General features: G+C 43.5%; 1 protein-coding gene across 1 annotated transcript in view; it reads left to right on the top strand.

Moving 5' to 3' along the window:
- sei (potassium voltage-gated channel seizure) overlaps positions 1-26,527 on the top strand; it is a 924,474-nt gene that overhangs the window by 37,297 nt on the left and 860,650 nt on the right. The window contains exon 3 of the mRNA XM_071664734.1: positions 22,874-23,117. Coding sequence (XP_071520835.1) covers positions 22,874-23,117 — 244 coding nt within the window. The remainder of the gene's footprint in view (positions 1-22,873; positions 23,118-26,527) is intronic.

Raw genomic sequence — 26,527 nt, 5'->3', positions numbered from 1 at the left:
TTGGCTCGTGTCGTGTCTCAGCTTCCCCGAGTCATCTCTTCCGTATTTATTTTTACACATTTGTTTCCTCTTTTGTTCGTCCGATCTTGAATGAGACGGTTTAGCACCCACGAATGTCCTCCACGTTCCTCATAATATGACTTTATAGCCGTGATTTACCTCCATGAGATTTCTGCATGTTTTACTGTGGTGAAAGACAGCTACCATGGTTCACACCGTTTACCACGATTATCCCGTTGACAATGATTCTCCCGTTTACCATGATTTACTCTGTTCACGTTGAATTATCCCGTTTACAATCATTTACATTCTTTATCCCATGAATTATGTCTTAACATGATTTACCTCTTTTACTGTGATTTATTCCGTTTACCATGAGTTACCCCGGTTATTGTGATTTATCTCGTTTACCAAAATTTTCCTCTGCTCTCGTTATTATGATCCTTCCTCCATACTTGTTGAAAATATATATATATGTATATATGGAGGCAATATTTCTCCCTCGTAGCCAAATGCATCTCAGCTCCCATGACGTGTGTAACCCTCGCCATGATATATTTCCGCTGCCATGATTTGCTGGGCCATAACGGGCAGGGTAGGTGGCCCTGGCCTCTCCAGGGAGGTGGTCCTTGTATCCCGCCCTTGTCTTCTGTTTGTCTGGGGTGAGGTGCGCTTTACCCGTGTGATCTGTTTGGGTTTCTTAACATTCTCTCTCTCTCTCTCTCTCTCTCTCTCTCTCTCTCTCTCTCTCTCTCTCTCTCTCTCTCTCTCTCTCTCTCTCTCTCTCTCTCTCTCGTATTCAAAACAGGCAGGAAGAGAGAGAGAGAGAGGGAGAGAGATTTAAGTTCTCGAGCAGGTTTTGGACGGCCGGAGGTCTGATACCGTTGTTCCAGAAATTCGCATTACGCGAAATTCGACCCCGGCAGGAAAGAAAGGCTGGCTGCCCGGCCCAAGACTGAGTGCAAACATTGTGGCTGATGGAGGAGGAGTAGCGGTGGTGGATGATCAGCTTCTGTGCCTCCACCAGGAGAGCTCCCTGATGTTAACCTCCACCAGGCCTCCCTAATGTTAACCTCCTCCAGGGGGTACCTAATGTTAACCTCCACCAGGCCTCCCTAATGTTAACCTCCACCAGGGAGTCCCTAATGTTAAGCTCCACCTTGGCCCAATTATGTTTATAAGCGAGGTATGAGGCATAGAAATAATTAGGACATAGAATAGGTACATACTGTAACAGCATGTGATACAGTACTGTAATTATGAGACATTCCACAGCATATTGAGTTACAGTATGGAGCATTACATATACGTGCTCCACGATACAGCATTACTGTGCTGCTGAGGACGGAGGGAGAGTTGTAAAGCATGGTTACGACCACCGTGTGTAAAGATAGCACATGAGGAAGACTGCAGCAGTGTGTACAGCAGCAGCAGGTAAGACGCAAGTCTCTCTCCCCGCCTCTTGATAACGTACAAAGCAATTTATGTAAAAATTCATGACTTGGGTAAATTATTAGTATTAGAATATCCAGAATTTTGTACGTCGGAAAATTTGATGTTATTAAGAATTTTTAAGATAATTATGAATATCGGATACATGGGAAAATGAAGCTGAATTCTTCCCACAGAAAAAAAAAAAAGTCGCCGCATGACTAGAAAATTAATTCAGACGTCTCAATTTTCTCATAGTGACCCATAATCACCTTCGCCTCATCTTGGCGTCCTCTTTCCTTCCCCTCCTCCGCTCCGCTCCTCCTTTTCCTCCCTCTTCCCCGTTTCATCTTCCTCGCTCCTCCCTCCCTCCCTCCCTCCCTCCTGATGCCCCACCCTCACCCGGCCAGCAGCTGCCAACTTGGGCTTGCCGTCACCCATCATCCAGACCCTTGGAGAGCTATCGGAATTAGCGGTACTGGAGCGCTCCCAACAGATGAGTCTGGCGCTGCGGGGTGTTTGTGTGGGTTAGCAGTACTCGCCAGGGGGGAGGGGGAAGTTGGCCAGGAGAAATATACTCACTCGCAGGTGTGGCTATAATATCCCCCCCTCACGCCTCGCCCGACGCTTCAGGTGACGCTCGGTGGATTACCGGGTGATCGAGACGGGCGACCGTCCGGCTCCCAGTTCCCGGAGACGGTTGCCAGCATCAGCAGTGGCGGGTCTCCTCATAATTAACATCCTATACTACTTTTCAAATACAGCTGAGTAGCAGGAACGATGTGGTGGTGTGGTGGGGGCGACCTGTGGAATGGCCAGGAGCGGACGGCGAGTGCGCAGGAGCCTGGAGGGGGGTGTTGGCGGGCCCCGCAGGCACCCCGGGCCAGGGCGGCGGCGGCGGCGGCACTGCGGGCGGCACAGGTGCTGCTGCTGCACACACGTGGGCTCAGCCACATCGTCGACGCCTTCCTCCCTCTCCGCTGTAATTAAGAAACCTGTCGTTATTTACTTTGTGTTTCGAAGTTTGTTTGCTTTTTGTCGTCGCTGCTGGAGAGTGCTTATATACGTCTGGCGTTCCTTCCTCTGTCGGATAAGGAAGGAGAGAAGAGCGAAGAAAGAGATACAGATCCTCGACACTTCAGTAGAGACGAAAGTAATGTGTGGATGGTGGACCCATAATGCTCTACCGTGGATCAAGAGGACAAACAAGTCAGGTTGGCCCGGGCAAACAAGCCGGGTCCTGGGAGGCAAACACACGCAGATCTGGGTATCAGCTTTCACGGCCCCTGCCGCGGGTTGCGTCGTGGACCGCCGCGTCTGGAGTAATTGGTCGGATGGTCGATGAAGCGAGGAGTGCAAACGGCCCAACGTGCATACGTTCATTTGCGTTCTTTCCCGAACATGATTAGACTATTTACGCGAATGGGAAAATCGTGAGATCGAGAAGCAGCAGCAGCAGCGGCAGGCAGAGGATGGGGAGGAGTTTTAAGCTCCTACTGAAGTCTCTCCGGAGACGAGTTGGCTAAATCCTGGTGGAGAGGCGCGTAAGTGCCGGAGTCAACATAGAGGCTTTGTTGGAGTGGATGTTCCGCCTTCCCGCGCCATCAGTCGAGGCCCAGCTCTTGTGCCAGTAGGATCTCTGCACTCACTCCAGCCTGGCGCCTACCAGAGTGCCTTAGCCATTGCTGAAGGTGGAGGCAATGTTGTCTCAGTTCTCTGTTCAGTGGAGGGCCAGGTGACTACACAAGCGCCCCTCGCTATAGAATATTGAATTTAAAGTGCTGGCCCTGTACTCCCATTCGATGGTGCAAGTGAGCGTCCGGGGTCGTGATATTCAACACTGTAATTGCAACAGCGTCGCAGGTCTCGTCTGTTCCACTAGAAAAAAAAAAAAGTGTTTTCAAGTTGCCATTCACACTCCTTTTATACGTATGCGTTGGCAGCTTCCCTAAGACGCGTCTCCCATTTGCTCTCCTCCCGCGTCTGTTAGAGGGAATCAGACGTGTCAGGGGTGCTCTGCTGCCCCGGGCTGCCAGGCTCTCTGGCCATGGGTGTTGCACCTCCTCTGGAAGCTGAGCGCACTTGCCTCTGCTGTCTTTAGTGAGGTCCCTGGGCGTGTGCTCAGGCATAATACATGCCGGCGGGAAACACAGTGCATAGAGGGGCCCCGGTGAAAAGTCAACACCGGCTGAAAGATATTAGGAAAGTTGAATTACTCGTCTCTTAACGACCCAACACACGGGAGGGAAGTGATACTTAGCTCGTTTAACCTCGAGAATATTGTAGTTGTCCCTGGAGAAGGCACGGACCTGCCGTTAGGATGAGATGCAAAGTGAGGTAGAGATAGACTCTGCTGTGTGTGCCTGTGGTACCAAGAAGTGACCTTGAAAACATGAAAGAAGTAGATGTATCTCTGATGTGCACATAACTTAAAAACTGGGCGTTTACGGCCGTGCGAATTGTGTATTCAGTAGGCGCGGGAGAGGTTTGTGCGTGTGTGTGTGTCGAGTGCGTCGTCTGTGACATGACAATAACCCTCACAGCCTTGGCTGACCAAGGAGTACCACCAGTGGTCGGCATAGTGTGAAGATGTGAAACTGTCGCACCTTGTCAGTGTAACGGACCTGTGAATTGTTTGCCGTGTGTCACTCCTGGAGCAACGAAGACATCAGGTGAAGTGCAGGCGGCGCCTCTTTAATGAAGCTGGTGACTTAATCAGATACAGGAGTGCGTGGTGTTGCAGGAAGCGTCCGAGATAGTCGCTTGGGGCCCAGGCTTCTGGACTCTGCTGGAAGCAGCTGCACCTGGTAGCAGATCTCTTCATGCTGCCAGTGTCCCACTGGAGTTGAGCTAACTCAAGGACATCCTACACTGCCAGTGGACCCATCATTGACGTCGGCAGCTCAAAATGATGATGATGATTATGACTAATGTTCCCTCGCGGAGGTGGCCTTCTGGAACATCTGCCGACATTTTTATTTCTTGACAGATGAAGTCTCCTAGAATTGTCCAGGGCAAGTCATATGCATAGGGCAATAAGACTTTTCCGATGGCTGAAAACACTACAGAGATTCCTTTACCTCTTACCTCGGGAAAGCGAGACGTCTGTAAGAAGAAACTGTAGATAAATGGAAGTGGTCTTAAGCGGACTCGTCGTTTAGCACCACCATGAAATCTTTTTATAGGACCCAAAATAAAAATCTTTTTAATTTAAGTGCCACAGAGCCTGCGACACCTAGGAATATTTGTAGTGCGTAAAAGTATCTTCTTTTTTTCTTTCTTGTATAATAACAGCATAAATGTATGTGGGCAAGATTAGTTGACGCAAGCTTCGATTGTGTTACATAAACTGATCATTGCCACTGAAGTTTGAAAGATGAAGAGAAGTGAATTACCTGAAAAGATAGATGAGTTGTGGTCAATATGAGAACAGTTCTGTGATTTATGATAAACCAATTACTTACGCACAGTTTGAAAAACCTTTTCTTGTTGTTCTTTTATTTCCCGAGGCCCAAATGTCTACCAGGGGAATGATATCATCTGGGTCCCCTCTATCTAGGAGGCGCATAGGGCCATGTCTGCCGCCCTTCACTATCAGTGGCGCCCCAGAGATGACCCGCTCCTGCGCCTCCGTTGAAGCTCTCTGTAGCCCCAACACAATCGACTCTTTCCTCAGCGAGTCCTCCCCCTTTGCTCTGTATCACACTAGAAGTTGGGGAGACCTGATGGGAAATCCCAAGGACACCGTGATTTCTGGAGACGGTCTGTGCTCGAGGTATTTCCTGATAGAGAAGTCATATCATAGTGGCAGCAGTGAGAGCGAGGAGAAAAGTGAAGAATCAAGAAATGATTTCACCGAGGAGAAAGACGAGTTCAGGGATAGCAGTGACAGTGTCAGTTCTAAGTGTTTTAAGACACCAAAGGAGAATCTCATCATGGCGAGTGAAGAGCAACAGTCTCCCACACCTGACGGTCGAGAAATTCCGATAGAAACTGTGGAGCTGGGTCTTCCGTCTGACCAACCAAATGTTCATCTCACGAAGGACCAGAGCACACCGAACTATGGGACCATATCTGGCCTTATTCTTGCACCAATGGCACCGCCAAACGGCCTCAGACTCGATCAGAAGACTTCGAAACCATTTCTCAACTCGGCGATGCGCCAGAGTTCTACACCGTTCCTCGTTCCACAGACAATACCCTCTCCACAGTCCCTCCTCAAAGTGGAGAACCGGCAGCCCTCGATATGCAGCTTGAACATCCCCCGAGAAACTAAGGCCTTCGTGACGTCAAAAACCAGTCAAGACTGCCGAGGATTCTTGGGTTTCAAGAGCCGTCGGTCGTCCCTTCAGGGCTCATCACTCTTAAAGGTTCCAGGAGCTTCGCACAGCCAGGATGGCAGGAAAGGGTCCTTTCTCTCTGCCTTTAATACCTCCATCATGGACAAGATCTCTCTGGCCTCCAGGAAATCGTCTATCATGGATGACACTAAATCGATTTCAAGATCTGAAGAGATGAAGAATAAAATAATACAGAATTTCAACACAGTATGTTTCTCTTTATATCTTTTGTGGGGGTAGTTGTAGACTTGTCATTTGAAATTCAGAAAGGTATCTGACGCCCATGGCTTTTGCATGTTTTAGTTGTCTTGCTTTGATGTTGATTTTAGCGAATGTAGTGGATGTTTTAATCAGAATATCATGATAAAGTGTTCATGAATGGTGACAAGCATTTACGATGGTACTGACTGATCTGTATCTTCTAGGTTATATATATATATATATATATATATATATATATATATATATATATATATATATATATATATATATATATATATATATATACATATTCTTAGAATAAGGTTAAGATTAGAATGATATTGTCGGATCAGACTACGTGTATCAGAATTACACAACACAATTGCAGAGAGTGTGTTCAGTAATTCAGGTCCTAGCACCGCATTGAGCGGCTGGCTAAGTCTGTATGAAATTTCTATAAAAATAACACAACATTTATTGGAAGGAAGTATATGTTGACCCCGAAGACTGAAGTTAACATTTCAGATGCTTCGAGGGGCGCGCAACACATACCAATCAGGTAAGTCTGTGCGCCGTGTTTGTCTGTCTCTCAGGAGCAGAACTTCAAAGTTGCCCTCCCAAGGTCGTGAGGAGGTTACCCGGGACTGGAGATGGAAACCGAATAATTCGTGCGTTCGGACTTTTAAAAAGACTTCGATGTTGCCCTCGTTCTGGCGGTAAACTGCAGTACGCTATAGGTACTGCTATCCACAGGAGACAGAACCGTATCACATTCTCCCCCAAAACAGATCTCGATAGTTTGTCATATTTAAAAGATAAGATTGTGACAAATTATGAAATAATGAAGCAAATTATGTTGAACAGATTTGTTAATTACGTGGATGTTATGACATACGATGCTTGAGCTAAAATGTGTTACAAAAGAAATTTTGATTCCGGGAACATATTGATACAATGTGAATGTAGGGAAAGAAACGTAGATAAGATTTATGTGAATAATAAATGTATCGTGAAATTATTTGAGTAGAATTAGCTGAGAGATATTTCTTTTATTCTGCTGAAAATCAAGGGTGAGAAGAGAGGAGATTTTTATTTTTTCCCATTTGAATTTAATGTTTAAAACAAAATGTAAATTAACCAAGGGATTCCAGGAATTCAGAATTAAATAACAGAGGGAAAGCGCATGAAGGTAGCTGCCCTGTGGTCTCTGATTCTCAATTAAAGAAAATAATTGAACAATTTTGGTCATAAAAAAGAGAGGTGGCTTGTTGGAATATTAGTTGGTAATATTGTCTGTTATGGGGTGGCAACTCCCTGGTACTTTAGGACGATTTATTCCTAATGAAATCTGAGGATTTTTAGTGAATTTGAATTTCAATTGTGTGAATTATGAGACTAAACTCGCAAAAGAATATGTTACCATATGTGATTTCATAACTCCTGCCCCTGTAGTGTTTCCGACAGCTGTGTTGGTAGTTTATAACACGAGAAAAATTGAAGTAAATGCAGATATGTTATACGTTTATTTTGAATCACAAAAGTTTAGGTATTATTACGTGACGTCAGGTATTGGATGTGACTTGTACGTGGACGTTACCTGTTCTTAATGATGTGCAATGGTCGTATTCTCTGTCATATATATATATATATATATATATATATATATATATATATATATATATATATATATATATATATATATATTATATATATGTGTGTGTGTGTGTGTGTGTATGACTGGTGTTACCGGACTCGGCCTGCTTTAGTAAGAAGTCATCGTGCTAAGCTATTTCGTCAGTTGACGTTGGATGCCACAGTCTTGTCATAGAAGTCATCTCTTCCAGAATGCCTTACCCTGTCCCTGCTGGTGAGTGTAGCGCAGCCCTTGACCTACAGGAGCTCCTTTAAACAAGGGTCATGGGGTAAGACCAGGTCTTTCTAACAAAAGGATGCTTGGTTAATTGTAAATTGATGTGAGTCACTTACATTTACCGGAATTCAGGACGGTGTTTTCATATTCTCTTATATAGTCATGAATTTTTGTAATTAAACGTTCCTTGTAGACACCAATATACCAAAGCCTCGTCATCTCCCTCCCTCGCCCCTTATGGCTCTAAGGAACAAACTTCTCGGCTAACCTGGCCATCCATCACTGATACTTGCCTCAGTATCTTACCTCGCCGCCACCCACCAGGGCAGCTGAGCGAACGTCCACCGCCGCCACCTCTTTATCCCAGAGTTCAGTGCCACAGTTTTCCTCGGGTTTACAGCCAATAGACGCCTCCCTTACTCACCGCTCCATCCAGTATTGAGGCAGGGAAGTTTACCAGTCGAGGGACTGTCTTGCCTTCTCGTCTGTGTCGTCATTGTTTCTCTTGCTGCTTCTGTCGTCATTGTTTCTCTTATTCTCTGCTCTCCCTGCGTCATGGTAGCTTCTGACCTTTAATTATCTCTCTCTCTCTCTCTCTCTCTCTCTCTCTCTCTCTCTCTCTCTCTCTCTCTCTCTCTCCCTCCCTCCCTCCCTCCCTCCCTCCCTCCCTCCCTCCCTCCCTGTACGTCATGTTAACTTCTGATCTTAGAATGACGGTCTCTTGTCTCTCTTTCCGATTAGAAGTTATCAGTTTAGATCCAGTTATCTGGCAGTCATTAAACTGTCTCAAGTCCCCATCTCCTCAAGACATCATTGTTTCCTGACCAATATCAAAATGATAGAAGAGAACTTGAAAACGAATAATATGGATGATCATCATTCCCTCACTATGCACAGCGCATGATGACTTACCCAAGTTGTCACTTTTCGCTGTTGTCACCTATGAAAAACTTGCCCTTGAAGACACTTGTGTATTACTCTTCTGTACTGCACCCGACACTGATGGTGGAATGCGTCATTGACGGTGGAATGCGCCCTTAAACCGTTATCCACTTCGATCGATCGGTAATCCGCGGATGAGAGAAAAAGAAAATATGAATACACTTACACAATGTCCTCGGAATAGAAAACTGCTTTTCTTTCCTGCGTTGTGGAAATATCTGGGTTTTAGCAATTCTAATTTTGCAAAGATTTTTTTTCCCCCAATTTGTGATTTTTTCCGCGAAATACTTCTCCTCCTCCTGGTCATTTAAACCGCTAGCGCTGATTGGAGAATTAGAGTGCGTTATTGACGCTTGGGTGGATCCCAATAGGCAAAGCTGATTACGTATACCAGCTTCCAAAACTTCATGATTTTTTTTTTTCCCTGGCTCCTTTGTGAGTTCGAGGGCCAATTGGCAACCTCCATTATCGTTGAGGAGACCAGCAAGGATAATTCCCTCCCTGGAAAATAATAATAAACTTGAATTCAGCCTTATCCCCTGCGAGATTAATGTGGATTCCTGGCAACTTCTTTCAACGCGCGCGCACGCACACACACACACACACACACACACACACACACACACACACACACCAGAGTTGGTCTGATACATGAAATTCAACCCAAGTAAATGTAAAGTAAGGAGGTTGGGTCACGTTGAAGGAAGGCCTCAATATGAATATTACTTAGCAGAAAATGAGCTGCAGGAATCTATATGTGTGAGGGAGTGGACATCGTCCCTAACCCATCGTCAGAGCCCTGCGTTAGGAGAGTAATTAAAGAAACCAAATGTCTGCTGGTAAATATTAGAGAATTACGTTCAGATTCATGGAGAAGGAAATAATCAGCAAGCTGTTCACGTTCTGCATAAGGCCAAAACTGTAAATATGCTTCATGGGTTTGGTTCCTGCACCTAAAGAAGCATAAAGACCTAATAGAATAGTTCCAGAGGAGGACAACGAAGATATTGGTAGAAATAAGGGAAATGAGTTAGTGAAACGATTGAGGCCTTAAATTTTCCTACCATGGAAGAGAGAAGGAGGAGGAGTGACGTGATCACAACTTTGAAATTTATAAACCAGATAGATGACGTGGACAGTGAACAGTTCTTCGAAAGATTAATGAGTAGAGCTACCATAGGACATAACTTGGAATTAAGTAAAAAAAAAAATGTAAAGAAATACTTTTACGTTTGTTAATGGAATAAATTTAATGAAATAATAAATGCAGCAGAAGTTGTATAATAGTAGAGAATGTTTGTGAGTTAGGGCCCTACGAGTTTAAAACTCCCTCTACGTTATGACAACTGCCTTTTGAAACACCCGAATTCCTCCAGGTTCTTTCCATTCAAACTCGCATCCCAGCCACCCTCCCTGTCCTACCTACTGAACTTACTTCTCAACTTTTTCGTGTATCACACACTGCCAGACTCAGGCACAGGCTTCAGTTCCTTACTGAAGTCTACCACCAGAGCTGTGTTATCAGCAAACAGCAACCGACTCTCTTCCCAGTCCTAGTAGACTGCAGTCACGCCCCGCTCTCCAAGATCCTCGTGTATCCGCTCCCTCACCACGCCATCCGTAAACAGATTAAACAGCCATGGTGGCATCCCACACCCACCCTCCCCTGAAATCATTCGCCCACCTGTCTCCCAAATCTCTCTCTCTCCCTTTATGTGTGTGTGTGTGTGTGTGTATATATATATATATATATATATATATATATATATATATATATATATATATATATATATATAATGTGTGTGTGTGTGTGTGTGCTTTTGTGTGGTTCATGTATTTTTCCTCTATAGAAATAAACTACATAGTAACCTGAAGACATTGCGTGAAAAAAAAAAAGATTAGAGAAGCTCAATTTTGCGAATTCTGCGTAAGATATGATCCAATCGTCTCTGCGACAGTAATCACAAGTATTTTTTTTGTCATTGTACTTTGAGTGAAAAGTATAGTTGGCGTGGGGTAAATGTAGATTTCGAGGTAAGGTGACGGTAAAGAATTGAGGTAGACGAAGGAAAGTATAGATGGCGTTTGGCGAAAATATGGATGAAATTCATTGGTGCGAACCGTGTAGTTAGGTGGCAGTACAGATGGAGGTGGATGAAATATAAAAGCAATTAGTCAGAGGTATAAATGGCATTGGACGAATATAGAGATGGAGTGAGTTGACAATATTGGCCGGAGCAAGATCACACTGGCCGGGAGGCGAATTGGTATGTCACGCGGAAGCAATTAATGAGCTTGTTCACGATCAAGGATTATTCCTTTCTGTATATTCATGCAAATGTGTGTGTGTGTATGTGTGTGTGTTAGGGAACCACATCATGGTGAAGAAGTAATTGCCTTTAGAACTCTTCATCCCTTAACCCCTTGAGCATAGCAGTACGACCTTCCCGTTTGATGGCCTTGCCCTTAACCTTACCCCTCAAGGGTCAAAGCCAAAAGCCAGGTCATCATACCAAATGGTTGTTCAGTCTTGCTCAAGGGTCGCGCCATCTTGTTCAGGATTCGTACCGTCATGCTGAGGATGTGTACCGTCGTGTTCAGGATTCGTACCGTCATGCTGAGGATGTGTACCGTCATGTTCAGGATTCGTACCGTCATGCTGAGGATGTGTACCGTCATGTTCAGGATTCGTACCGTCATGCTGAGGATGTGTACCGTCATGTTCAGGATTCGTACCGTCATGCTGAGGATATGTACCGTCATGTTCAGGATTCGTACCGTCATGTTCAGTCGTACCGTCATGCTGAGGATATGTACCGTCGTGTTCAGGATTCGTACCGTCATGCTGAGGATGTGTACCGTCGTGTTCAGGATTCGTACCGTCATGCTGAGGATGTGTACCGTCGTGTTCAGGATTCGTACCGTCATGCTGAGGATATGCACCGTCGTGTTCAGGATTCGTACCGTCATGTTCAGGATTCGTACCGTCGCACTCGGGACGGGTGCCTTTGATCTCGGGACCCTTACCGTCGTGGCCAGGAGCTAGGTTGATGACGACTCCCCATCAATCGTCCGTGTCTGAGGCAGTTATTGTACAGCCGGCGTTAGGTTAGGTTAGGTTGGGTTGGCAGACACGCGGGGATCACACACACTGTCGTCCTCAGTCGAAGACACGGTTGACCTGGCAGATTAGGGTCAGGTTAAACGCATTAAATTGTACAATTCATGCCCTTTTTTCCCTAGCACCTAGTGAATTGAAAGGCTTATGTAAGACCCATAACTCTTGTTTGGATTTTGCTTTAAGTAAACCTCTTCAAAAAAAGATTTAGTCTGGAACTTAGCCAGGCTCATAACTTTGAAGAAAATTCCACCCTTAGTCATAGTAATAATAAATGTTTTGAAATTGTCCGGACAATATTTGCTTCCATACTTATTTCATTGCCACTGACTGTGCTGTACTGTAGACGACGCATTTTTGTCGACATTTCTGCGTTCTTCTGATCCTTCCTTTCCTTCCAGTTCCCATCGCATCCCTACACACTACCACTCCGTTGTTCCTTGCAATCACCCTTACTCATCATTCTTCTCACTTTCATCTCATTCGCCTGTTGACCCTCCCTTGCTTACCTGTTCGCCCTTACTTGCCTGACCTCCTTCAGGATTCACCCTCCTCCCCCAAGCTCCATCATCTACCCATTTATTCCTTGTTCAGAGGTCACCACTACTCCATGAATGCGGCTGTTTCAGAGTTTTTCTCTGTTTTTAGTCGTTCTAGTGACGTCCGGCCGCACGTCTCAGATAGGTCGAAGAGGAAGAGATAATGATCATAGAGCGATGTAGAGATTCTTGTTTTTTAGTCCAGGTGACTCCAAAAAGAAAAGGGAAAAAATGTGGTAGAGTTTCCTGTACGTGAGCAGACTGTGACAACGTCCAGGAGCAATGTTACACTTGTCCTTGGACGCAATCTAGAGATGGATTATAAGCGTTCACTGTCAGGAGAGCAAGAAGAGATGGTGAGCGTTCACTTACTCCCGATTCATATAGATGTGAAGCGTTCACTTCCAGTGATGTGTCGGCCGGAGATAATGAACGCTCTCTGAAGCAGAGTTATGGAAGTTCATGCACAGTGTAAAGGAGGGATGTGCGTTCATTTTCCACGAGAATGAGTGTCGTAAACTTGTTCAAGACTTTTTTTTTTACATGTAAAGTCTGTCAAGAACGTCGTAGATTATTAAGCGAAGTAGAATAAAAGTTCATAAAGTTGCATAATCTTTTAATGGTTCGTAATGAAATGGTGAAATTAGTAATGAAAGATGGGTCTTTATCCAGGAGTCCATAGGGAAAGATTAGTTCCCTCATCAGAGAAGAGATATGGCAAAGGGAAGAGACAGAGGCATTGGAACAGCGAGGTAGGAATATATGAGACTGAGAAAAACAATTGGATATCAGAGGCTGGATCAGGGACAGAGACGAGGCTAGTCCATCCCGTAGTGATAACCATCGAGGTGGTGCTGTACACTGTAGGGAACACGGGAGGAGCTAGCAGGGCACCAGTGCTTGGATGGTCCCGAGTGTATAATTACCCGAATCTCCCCACCTCCCGCATATGGTTTCCTTTTCAGGATAAGTCATGTGCTCTTGCAAACTTTTTTTCAGCATGATTTCTTCATACACAGTTGTCTTTGTGTAGGATCGAATACGTTATCTCTTCAACCCTAGATAACCATACTTGGTATACAGTGTGACCTGAAGATACTGTGAAGTTTGCCCCTTCACGTCACAGCAGATTGAAAGGTCATAGTCATACTGACCATAAACTTGTTATCCAATCTCAGTACGTCTAAGAGTCACTTGATGATTTAAGGGCTGACACCTCTTTAACGGGGAGGATGTTCCTCGGGTCTTTTGAATTACGCTGAAGGAAATTAGAGACTGCCACTGCGAGGTAGGGAGTATCTTATTCCTTGCCTCCCGCTCAATGTTAGTGCAGGGTTGGCCTGCAGACACTCTTGGAGAAGGAGTCTTGGGCCTCGTGTCCCGCAGGTGAAGCAAGACTCTAGTCCCCAGCGCTGTGGTTTTCAGCCGTAATTGTCACCTGTCAGCCAAGGTGTCTCTCCACTGTTAAGATATCCACAACCAGTGAGCTTGCCGCTTGAATCACTCGCGACCAATGTCTCCTACTCCAATGGTTAGGATCTTCGGCCATGTTATCTGTCTTCAGCCACCAGTGTATTTCACCATCTGGAACATTCCGCTGCACATGTAATATTTGCATAGATGTTAATTAACGTTATATATGATGGGACCCTTAAAGTGATGTTAGCACGGCGCACGATAATTTATTTTTGCAGTTACTGTGAAATCGACCTGTGGGTTGAGTGTCAGAAGGCTTACACTACCGTCCCTCCACCAGGATCCTCTCCTTACTACCACAATAACCATGACCTTTCCTCCTCTATTACCACTTTCACCATGACCATGTCCATCATTTCTCATTCTATCATAACCCTCCCTCCGTCTCTCTCTTCATGTATCTCCAAGGATCTCCCTCCTCCTCCTCCTACTGATCGTGTGAGGATAACAAGGAAGTCGGTGCTGGAGCCCCATGGTTCCCCCCCCCCCCCCCTAGCGGGCGCTGACAACAACTTTAGTGAGATTATGCCGGCTGATACCCCCCCCTCCCCCCACACCCTCCCCCACACCTCCTCCCGGGAATCCTGGCATGTTCCCGCCCTCCACCGCCGGATCTCCACCTGCCACAAAGACAGGTGGAGCACAGCCTCGCCTCTCCTTCCACACCTCGTGTAATCCGCCGAGGGCGACAGTACGACTCTTGAACACGACCGTAAGACCCTCGAGCACTTGAGCAAGACGTTACCACCCTCGGGTATGATGGCATGATCTTTGACCTGACCCTTAGAGGCTGGTCACAGGCCAGGACATCGTACTCAAGCGTCGTACCGTCGTGTTCAAGGATTCAGTCAACTACTCCGCCTATTTTAACCACATACATGTGTGGAGTGACTGGTTGTGTGAGAGAAGCAGATGGTTGTGTTGCTTGGTTGCTCGGCGCTCCCGGACCTCGTGTGTGTGTGTGTCCCTGAATCTCCCAGCAACGAAATAATCTTGTATATTTCTTCCTTTTTTTCTGTCTCAGTTGGTGCATACTTGCCTACGTCTCTTTCTCTTTGTGTGTGTATTTCCTTCTGTGCCTTGTAGCACGGACACACTGGCAGTGCTGTCGTCACCAGGCTCTTTTCATTTTTGAAAATTAACTCGTATATCTTAGAGAAGAATGGGAAGCGGTTCTCCACGCCCACCTGCCCTCAAGGTTTGGGGTGCGTTTTACCTTGTTTCTTTTTATGGAATACTCAGTGAATGTAGGTTTGCGGCAGGGGTGTGTGATGTCTCCATGGTTGTTTAATTTGTTTATGGATGGGGTTGTAAAGGAGGTAAATGCAAGAGTCCTGGAAAGAGGGGCAAGTATGAAGTCTGTTGGGGATGAGAGAGCTTGGGAAGTGAGTCAATTGTTGTTCGCTGATGATACAGCGCTGGTGGCTGATTCATGTGAGAAACTGCAGAAGCTGGTGACTGAGTTTGGTAAAGTGTGTGGAAGAAGAAAGTTGAGAGTAAATGTGAATAAGAGCAAGGTTATTAGGTACAGTAGGGGTGAGGGTCAAGTCAATTGGGAGGTGAGTTTGAATGGAGAAAAACTGGAGGAAGTGAAGTGTTTTAGATATCTGGGAGTGGATCTGTCAGCGGATGGAACCATGGAAGCGGAAGTGGATCATAGGGTGGGGAAGGGGGCGAAAATTTTGGGAGCCTTGAAAAATGTGTGGAAGTCGAGAACATTATCTCGGAAATCAAAAATGGGTATGTTTGAGGGAATAGTGGTTCCAACAATGCTGTATGGTTGCGAGGCGTGGGCTATGGATAGAGATGTGCGCAGGAGGATGGATGTGCTGGAAATGAGATGTTTGAGGACAATGTGTGGTGTGAGGTGGTTTGTAACGTAAGGGTAAGAGAGATGTGTGGAAATAAAAAGAGCGTGGTCGAGAGAGCAGAAGAGGGTGTTTTGAAATGGTTTGGGCACATGGAGAGAATGAGTGAGGAGAGATTGACCAAGAGGATATATGTGTCGGAGGTGGAGGGAACGAGGAGAAGAGGGAGACCAAATTGGAGGTGGAAAGATGGAGTGAAAAAGATTTTGTGTGATCGGGGCCTGAACATGCAGGAGGGTGAAAGGAGGGCAAGAAATAGAGTGAATTGGAGTCATGTGGTATACAGGGGTTGACGTGCTGTCAGTGGATTGAAGCAAGGCATGTGAAGCGTCTGGGGTAAACCATGGAAAGCTGTGTAGGTATGTATATTTGCGTGTCTGGACGTGTGTATGTACATGTGTATGGGGGGGGGGGGGGTTGGGCCATTTCTTTCGTCTGTTTCCTTGCGCTACCTCGCAAACGCGGGAGACAGCGACAAAGTATAAAAAAAAAAAAAAAAAAAAAAAAAAAAAAAATATATATATATATATATATATATATATATATATATATATATATATATATATTATTGTGTGTGTGTGCTTCAAGGCTGGTTGATTGATTAAGCTACAAGCCTATCACCTGCCAGGGTCGTTATGGCCGTCAGCGTCGTACTACATCCACGAACCGAAAAAGTTTTGCCACCTTCAGGTGTTGAGAATAATACTAAGACCACATACATTTTGACAAAGTATATGGCCCATGACTACTTTAACGTGTGTGTATGTGAAAAAAGTCGCCCAGACTAAGTTTGGATAGGGCGATATATACTTCGTGGGTGTGGTGTGGACTGAGTGTGCCATTACTGGCTTATGGCGGCCCGTGTATTAGTGTAGTGCAGCGAGTTTCTAGGTGCATGTGTGTGTGTGTGTGTTATGTGAAATGTGATGAATTGCTTCATCCCATTAAAATCAAGGGAGTAATTCTGGTCCCGTAACTTATTTAATATTTTTTCACTTTTGCATAAGCTTCTGTTTTTCACACACAACCTTTATATTTTTTTTTCGCTTTTTTCTGATTAGATATTTTTGTCTTTAGATGTCTAAAAGTTATGTGATTAACAAAAAAAAAAAAAATTCCAAAATTTTCTCTAACGTTAACGTGCAAATGTTATTTACATCAGGAAATCCAAAGCCATAGTTCCACATGATCATTTTTCACTATACTTCATAGAATCACAGTAATCAGAAGAGGTCCTGACCTACAACGAGGTCATTTCCTGAGATTAAGCGTGTTTCCTTTCTGTTAACACCGAATGGAAATAGTCGCATACGTTTTTTGTTCTTACTCATATTATTTTGCCATTTATTTTCATGAGTCAGTGATCTGGGTAGTTAAGAACCATTAATCAATACTATTATGATATTCGTTCTCTCCCCGCGTAGTTAGTGAACCTACAGGGATATTTTTTTTTTCTTATTTTGTTTTGAAGACTTTGGTTAACACAAAGCCTAGTTCTTCTGGAAAGGAAAAAGTTCTCTTTTCCCCAAATAGGTTATACCTTAACTTTGCTTCAACGTTGATTGTGCTATCTTGGTGTGGAGTGTGCCAAGCCTATCTTGGTCCAAGAGATTCCTGTGGGGGCAGATGTGCCGCATATCCACCATAAGTTCCACCTGGCCACTTATGCAGAGGGTGGCTGGGTCTTAAACATCTGTTTTCCTCTTTATTCAGATTACTGAGATGAAACCGACTTTAGAGCAATTTAGTTCATGATTCATCTCAGCTTTCTTAAGTATTGCAGAAAAAATTTTATGTTTTCCAGTAAGGATGTTTACTTTTTCTTTCATCTAAGGGCGTATTATGGAGGCCTCGTGTTTCCTTTGTATTTTTCCTAGATTATATATATGATGTCGTCCATGTTAGCTTCCCTACGTAACAGTAGAAGTTATGCACGTCTGACACGTTAAAACGTTCCCAAAGGACTAAACTGAAAGGTTTATATACCATATAACTCTTTCTTATCTTTCTTGTCGCAATAAGGGCCCAGAATTCTTCTGTTGATGTCATTTTAATGTCCTCTGCTCTTTTTTATTCATATTTTGGCGAATACAAATTATGTCATTCCTACCTCTTCCTCTGTAAAAAGAAATTATCATAAATATGATGATCTTCCTTTGTTCTTTCTTTCGTTATACAGGCGCTTCTCTTTGCAGTAACAATTTCATTTAAATCATTATTGAGCCCAGGTTGCCTTTCCGTTTCATTTGGTCTTCTCCGCAGTGGGATGTTTTGTATGCATGTTTCATGGAATTTATCCTTGAAGTTCAGACACACATCTTCCTCTGTTTCCATGTCAAGGACTTGTACCCAATTTACATTCCTCACATCAAAGCGTTTTTTTTTTCTCTTTTTTTTAGGGGGGAGGGGGATTGTCACAATTGTGTTGACGTTATATACATATGATGCTGTGATGATGAATAACAAGTTATTATTATTATTAGGTCTGGGGTATTATTGCGTGTCGTTTGCATGTGTGCAGTGTAGTTAAAGAAGGGAACTTTACCATCCTAGCCAGTCTTGTTTCTCTCCTGATGTCCTTCCATGGTTAAGCACTGGGTTGGTGGATCACCGAAAGTTATTGTAATACCTTTTCTCTGTTAAACGGTATTTGCTGCTGTCTTTTTGTATGAAGTAGATATTTGAATTGCATGTTTTGTTAAGTAATGGAGGGTTTGTGTTGCTGTTATGTGTACTTTTGGTTCCTGTTATTTTTGAGGTGTTTTCTTGCAGATAGTCTCCTCTCATGCATAGACAGTCTGTATATGCCACATTTACTTTGTTTCGTGTTTATCCATGATTTTGAAAATCTTGAATATGTTTTGGTTGCCCAAGTTCGTATACGTAGTCAGTCTTATAATAGTGCTTTGATCGTTTGGTCTACCCTTTACATCGTCAGTTTGCTTACGAGTGCATTGATCGAGGTTAATTCTTTACAACAGGGAGATTGCAGCAACATAACGGCAGACAGAAAAGATTGGTTGGAGAAATTGAGACAGTGTTTCTGATTCCAGTCTGGCTCATAGAGGGGTGGAGGAAGAGCCATGTCAGATATGTGAACAGTAGTCCGTATGAATAAGACCACCAGAAATAGCTGAAAAAGAATTACATTACCTATAGATAATGAATGTTAGAATTAGGAAAGGGAGTGGTAGGAGGAGGCGGTAAGTTGAAATATGTAGAGTAGAATCATCAGCTTGAAAATGAATAGGTTTGGAAGCTGAGGAGGGAAGATCATTTATGGAGAGAAGAGAGAGTATGCGATAGGATGGAACCCTGTGGAACTCCACTGTTGATAGGACAAGATAGGTTAATTCACTCCAGCAGCGACTACTAGAGTAGACCAACTAGAGAGAAAATAGAGATGCTAAAGAGCCAAAGAAAAGAAGTTTAGAAGGCAATGACTTATGCCACAGTCAAGTACTTTGAAGATAAGGCCCACAACAAAAGATTCACCAAAATCCCTGAGAGGGGATTTACATCTGATACTGCTGGTAAATCTTTGGATCAGTTTTTTGGATGTCGTCATTGATTGTTAAGACAAGCCCATAACAGCATAGTTTGTTTCGCGCGGAATGGAAATATTGCATATTTTGGTTGAATTCCGAGTGAAATCAAAATATTTTACACCAGGATAACAGATCCTGATCTTTCAACATTCTGGCCGTCTCAGAATTTCTCTTCTTGTTACCTTATAAAGAGATCAGTCTACAGTTACCATAGATCTGTCTACAACTTGATTTGCCAGCATTAAAGATCTTTAAAAGAACTTAAAATTCTTTTAATTTAGAACCACAACCCTATTTTTTTCCTGTGCAATATGTTTTTATACATCAGCTTTTGCCATGTTTGTATTATGTTTACAGTCATTAAAGCCAATATCGACTTCACTTTTGTTTGTTGTGGTTGCAAGAGCGTCATTAAAGTGGAGTTCACAACTCTCATACTTACCTGACTTATAACGCTCTAATGGGACTTGCATTCGTCCTTATCCTTCCCCTGTATTTTATGATTATCCATCATCTTGAACTTGCTTCCTAGATTAACCAAAAGTCTCTCTCTCTCTCTCTCTCTCTCTCTCTCTCTCTCTCTCTCTCTCTCTCTCTCTCTCTCTCTCTCTCCACCCACCCACCAGCTCGTCAGAACATATCAGCCACCTCTCTGCCTCAACTTGCCCCGTAAACGTGGGAAGAGGAAGAAAAAAAAACAAACTATCGCAACAGTTTTTCCTTTGTGTCGAACGAGCGCCGTATCACGGCAGACGACTGGTCCTGGGAATCCGACGGTGTAGCCACAGTGTTCTGGCCAGAGTGGGCGTGGTGAGGCGGCAGAGGGGTCATAAAAGGTCAGGGATGTGACGCAGAGGAAGGAGGGGAAATGGAATGGCGGGAGTGAGAGGGATAGAGGAGAAGGAGTTGAGTTATGAGTGGGGAAGGGGAGGCAGCTTATCATGTTGGGCCTCGAATCTCCAAACGGTTGATTGGGTTTTCAGTCTTTTGCCCCTTTAAGCCTGACCCATGGATAGGTTGCCTAACCTTTGATTTGGCCCCAAAGGCTCATGTGCGACCTGAGGATAGCGCCGTCCGGGATGGTACCCTACCTATCCTGCTGCTGTTGCATCTTGTGTATTTTACGATGAAATGCAGCGATCACGGGCACGATGACTTTATCTATTCATTCATTTACCTACATTGGCTGTCTTAACTTCCTGGGGAAAAGAAAAAAGTCCCCTGTTCTATAATGAATAGTAAACAACCTGCAAAAAGGAAGATTGGTGGAGTACAGAACTATGTCAGAAAGTCAATAGTCCTTTTGTGTAACGATGTAAGGAGAGAAGCACATCGTATTTGCCCACCTCTCTCTCTCTCTCTCTCTCTCTCTCTTCTCTCTCTCTCTCTCTCTCTCTCTCTCTCTCTCTCTCTCTCTCTCTCCTGTGGCGTTGTTTACCTTCGCTATTTGTGTATTTTGGTAGTTTGTTTGACCTTGTTATTACATATCCGTTCCATGTGTTTATCCCTCCTGGTTGCATTTTAATTGTTGTGAGCTTTTTGTATATATTTGTTCTTTGCACCTGTTTGTTTTTCCGTTAGCTGTTTGTGTGTGTTTATCGTGAAAATTGTCTTACTTCTGGTGTTATGTTTTTTCGTCACGCACAGTATATACGCCTGGTTCTTGTGTACCCCTCATTTTAGATTTTATTGAGGTAATTTCATCATGTTTTTGTATTTGTATGTGTTCTAGTGCACACTGTATCTTGTGTTGCTTTCTTAGGTCTAAATTTGTCTGCTGTTTGCGTTTCTGTGTAATTCTTTATGTCGATATATATTTCTAGGTTTGTATATATTTTTTTTTTATGTGAGCTGTCTTTGCGTGGTTTCGTTTGCCTTGATAGACATTTACCTCTGTACTTCTGTTGTTCATTGTGTGTAAGGCTGATTCTGCTTTGTAACCGTAACTTTGTCCTTTTGTTTGTCTGATAAGCATCTCGAATATATATATATATATATATATATATATATATATATATATATATATATATATATATATATATATATATATATTATAATTACTCGTGACTGGTAGCCCGTATATTCTTATCTTTTCCTGTTGTAATCCAGTTTCCTGTCGTTTTCAATTTGCTGTATTGTACTATACTTGTAGAATCGTTTGCCTTTTTTGCAGGTTCGGTCATTTCAAATTATCTCTAATCCTCTCACATTTGAATTCAATATCGTATGTTTATGATCGCTAACTTGTACCATTATAGCTTCCGTTTTCCTTGCTGGTCGTTTTCTTTAGTTCTTGTTTACGTTTGGTTCCTCGGTTCACCTCCCTAATCTTTTCCCCCTTGTTACGTTTCGCCTGGTTGGTTTGTTCGTAACTCCATATGCCCATCTCATAGTATTTTATCTTTGTTTTCCCAACAGCTTTTGTAGAACCTGTTTTGATTATCATTCCTTTTATTTTCGTTCTTGTTGATTGCCTTTTGTTATCAGCGTCATTTTTTTTTATCATTATCTTCCATGGTAATTCTCTTAAATTATTTTTCCACGTTTTTGTATCATTAACGTTATTGGTCTTTCATACTTTAGTTTAGTGTTCTTTCGTATTCTTTAATTCTTTTTGTTTTCGCTTTTCTCTATTTCGCTCTGCTACACTTTCTTACAAGTTTATCATCCACTTGACAGCTCATTCAAATCTCTGTAATGATCAAATTTACATTTCTTTATAATCACTAAATCACCAGTCCTATAATCGTAACCACCACTGTCATCATAGCACAAGTTATCTATAATTCGTTATTCAATGCTGAGGTCAACCTTGACCTTGGCAGTGCCATTCGTATGGACTGACGAAACATGGTATAATTCGTACTCGAATAATCCGTTTGACGGTAAGGTTTGACTTCTCAGTATCATGACCTCACGACCTTTACGGGTATGGTTTGATGTTAATGTCTGACCTTTGAATATCGTCACTTTTGGACCCTAAGGATCTGACCCCCGAACATCACTTCTCGTTAGTTAGTTATAACTATGAAATATCGCCACTACCAAACCTCTAAGCATCTAAACTCTTGACCTTCTCTCGATGTATGGATATGGAAGGAATGAGTTTCACTTTTCCAGTTTGCTAATTGCAATGGGTCAGGTTACATGTGCAGTCCTTAATAACACCTAACTTGTGCTAGGCTGTGAAATGCAAATGGATTTTATGTTTTTCATCGGTATAGGTGGAGTACTTCCAGAACATCCGCCTGTCTTTCCATTCCGTATTGAGTCTGCCTTATGGAAGTCTGATGTGTTGGTGTTAAGTGGTCGGTGTGTATTAGTAAGTCAACGCATTCCTGCCCTTCAAAGTGGCTCGCACTAAATGATTATGCTATTGGCTCGTTACTTTTCCTTTAACCTTTGTTTGTAATTAACACACACACACACACACACACACACACACACACACACACACACACACACACACACACATATCAAGCAGTTTTCCCGGCACATTTGCCACAAGTATTCGTGCTTGACGTTATTTTTCGTCGACAGGTGCTGTCGCTGGGTGCTGACGTCTTACCAGAATACAAACTTCAGTCGCCCAGGATACACAAGTGGACGATCCTTCACTACTCGCCCTTCAAGGCGGTGTGGGATTGGATCATCTTGCTTCTAGTCATCTATACAGCCATCTTCACCCCCTACGTTGCTGCCTTCCTCCTCAACGAGCAGGAGGCCGCAAGGAAGAGCAACCAGAACCAATACAACAGTCCCATAGTAATAATTGATCTGATCGGTAAGTGGCAGTCATTTGTTGCAGGAGTAACTTTGATCTGTATTATTTGCAATATGTTATGCTGCAAGAGTGTAATTTGTCCAAATAAGTTGTATCATCATGTGTTGTAAGAGTCATTTGTCAGTGTAAGTTGCAACACATTTGTGTTGCAGGAATGTGTAGCGGGGATTACGGGCAAGGGTTGGGGAGGGGGGCGGGGACTCGATTATCTCTTGAAGGAAGTATGGATCGGGTGATCCCCCCTCCCTTTCTGATGGCTTTCATTCAGAGTTGGTGAAGCAAGCAAATAAGGGAAAGCCTCCGCTGAAAGCATTTTAAATCAGTTCGTATGATTTTTTTTTTTCATCCACCATAATGATCACAAATCCATTCAAACTAGCTGCTTGATCGATGACGGCCTGCGAAAATTGATGCCCACTCAACTTTGTACTTAAGTCGTATAAAGTAGATAGCAAAGTTGTCACGAAGGTGCTGTTGGACTTTGAACACGTTGGTCATGTAACCTCTTGTTCCCATCACAGAGTAGATCTTAACTGTTATAAGTCCAGAATATGTAATGTTAAGACACTATTTTTCTCATGACTGACATGCAGATGCAGAATACAGATGCCGGATCCGATCATGTTACACTTGCCTCGCACAAGAGGTATATTGAGAGATGTATTCTGGGTTCAGTCATGTGAACATATCCTCGCGTTTCAAGGATGAAAGGTTCACAAGGAGTTAATCCCTACACTTGCTTAGAGAGGCGTTATCGATGATCATTTTCGTTATACATCTACAAACTTCCTGCCCTAGGGGTCCTTACCTTAGTAGTCCTTACTACCTTATGAGTATCCTGCAGTGTTCAGGAAGCTGCCCATGTCCAGCGGTAGGGAACATAGGTCACAAAGTGGTGTGATGTGTGTACGCTTGTGTGCAGAGAGCGCTGAGCAGAAAGTGGCCTGTGTCATTTTTATGGCAGTTGCGTCGTGGGCATGAAGAGTCTGGGGATAAATTGAAATGGTGTTTTGTAGTGATCGATGGCCACAGCGTAAGCGGTAGATTGTGACATGTTTGTCTTGGGAGTGAGGATTCTGATGGGCGTATTTCTTTTGGGTTTGAGTATATTTTATATATATATATATATATATATATATATATATATATATATATATATATATATATATTATTATTTTTTTATTTTGCTTTGTCGCTGTTTCCCGCGTTAGCGAGGTAGCGCAAGGAAACAGACGAAAGAACTGCCCAACCCACCCACATACACATGTATATACATACACGTCCACACACACACATATACACCTATACATCTCAACGTATACATATATATACACACAGACATATACATAAATACACATTTACATAATTCATACTGTCTGCCTTTATTCATTCCCATTGCCACCCTGCGACACATGAAATAACAACCCCCTCTCCTCTCATGTGCGCGAGGTAGCACTAGGAAGACAACAAAGGCCCCGTTCGTTCACACTCAGTCTCTAGCTGTCATGTTATAATGCAACGAAACAACAGCTCCCTTTCCACATCCAGGCCCCACAGAACTTTCCATGGTTTACCCCAGACACTTCACATGCCCTGGTTCAATCCATTGACAGCACGTCGACCCCGGTATACCACGTCGTTCCAGTTCACTCTGTTCCTTGCACGCCTTTCACCCTCCTGCATGTTCAGGCCCCGATCACTCAAAATCTTTTTCACTCCATCTTTCCACCTCCAATTAGGTCTCCCACTTCTCCTCGTTCCCTCCACCTCAGACACATATATCCTCTTGGTCAATCTTTCCTCACTCATTCTCTCCATGTGACCAAACCATTTCAAAACAACCTCTTCTGCTCTCTCAATCACACTCTTTTTATTACCACTCATCTCTCTTACCCTATTATTACTTAGTCGATCAAACCACCTCACACCACATATTGTCCTCAAACATCTCATTTCCAGCACATCCACCCTCCTGCGCACAACTCTATCCATAGCCCACGCCTCGCAACCATACAACATTGTTGGAACCACTATTCCTTCAAACATACCCATTTTTGCTTTCCGAGATAATGTTCTCGACTAACACGCATTCTTCAAGGCTCCCAGAATTTTCACCCCCTCCCCTACCCTATGATCCACTTCCGCTTCCACGGTTCCATCCGCTGCCAAATCCACTCCCAGATATCTAAGACACTTCACTTCCTCCATTTTTTATCCATTCAAACTTACCTCCCAGTTGACTTGACCCTCAACCTTACTGTACCTAATAACCTTGCTTTTATTCACATTTACTCCTGGGGATAGGGGAGAAAGAATGCTTCCCACGCATTCCTCACGTGTCTTAGAAGGTGACTAAAGGGGACGAGAGCGGGGGGCTAGAAACCCTCCCCTCCTTGTATTTGAACTTTCTAAAAGGGGATATATATATATATATATATATATATATATATATATATATATATATATATATATATATATATATATATTTTATATATATATATTTTTTATTTTTTTATTATACTTTGTCGCTGTCTCCCGCGTTTGCGAGGTAGCGCAAGGAAACAGACGAAAGAAATGGCCCCCCCCCCCATACACATGTATATACATACGTCCACACACGCAAATATACATACCTACACAGCTTTCCATGGTTTACCCCAGACGCTTCACATGCCTTGATTCAATCTACTGACAGCACGTCAACCCCGGTATACCACATCGCTCCAATTCACTCTATTCCTTGCCCTCCTTTCACCCTCCTGCATGTTCAGGCCCCGATCACACAAAATCTTTTTCACTCCATCTTTCCACCTCCAATTTGGTCTCCCACTTCTCCTCGTTCCCTCCACCTCTGACACATATATCCTCTTGGTCAGTCTTTCCTCACTCATTCTCTCCATGTGACCAAACCATTTCAAAACACCCTCTTCTGCTCTCTCAACCACACTCCTTTTATTACCACACATCTCTCTTACCCTATTATTACTTAGTCGATCAAACCACCTCACACCATATATTGTCCTCAAACATCTCATTTCCAGCACATCCACCCTCTTCTGCACAACTCTATCCATAGTTCACGCCTCGCAACCATATAACATTGTTGAAACTGCTATTCCTTCAAACATACCCATTTTTGCTTTCTGAGATAATGTTCTCGACTTCCACACATTCTTCAATGCTCATAGGAACTTTCGCCCCCTCCCTCACCCTATGATTCACGTCTGCTTCCATGGTTCCATCCACTGCCAAATCCACTCCCAGATACCTAAAACACTTCTTCCTCCAGTTTTTCTCCATTAAAACTTATCTCCCAATTGACTTGTCCCTCAACCCTACTGTACCTAATAACCTAGCACTTATTCACATTTGCTCTGTTTTTTTCTTTCATACACTTTACCAAACTCAGT

Source organism: Panulirus ornatus, chromosome 9, assembly GCF_036320965.1.
Source record: "Panulirus ornatus isolate Po-2019 chromosome 9, ASM3632096v1, whole genome shotgun sequence".
NCBI lineage: Eukaryota > Metazoa > Arthropoda > Malacostraca > Decapoda > Palinuridae > Panulirus > Panulirus ornatus.
The sequence above is the reverse complement of the archived record's forward strand: the minus strand, read 5'-3'. Positions and strand labels throughout refer to the sequence as shown.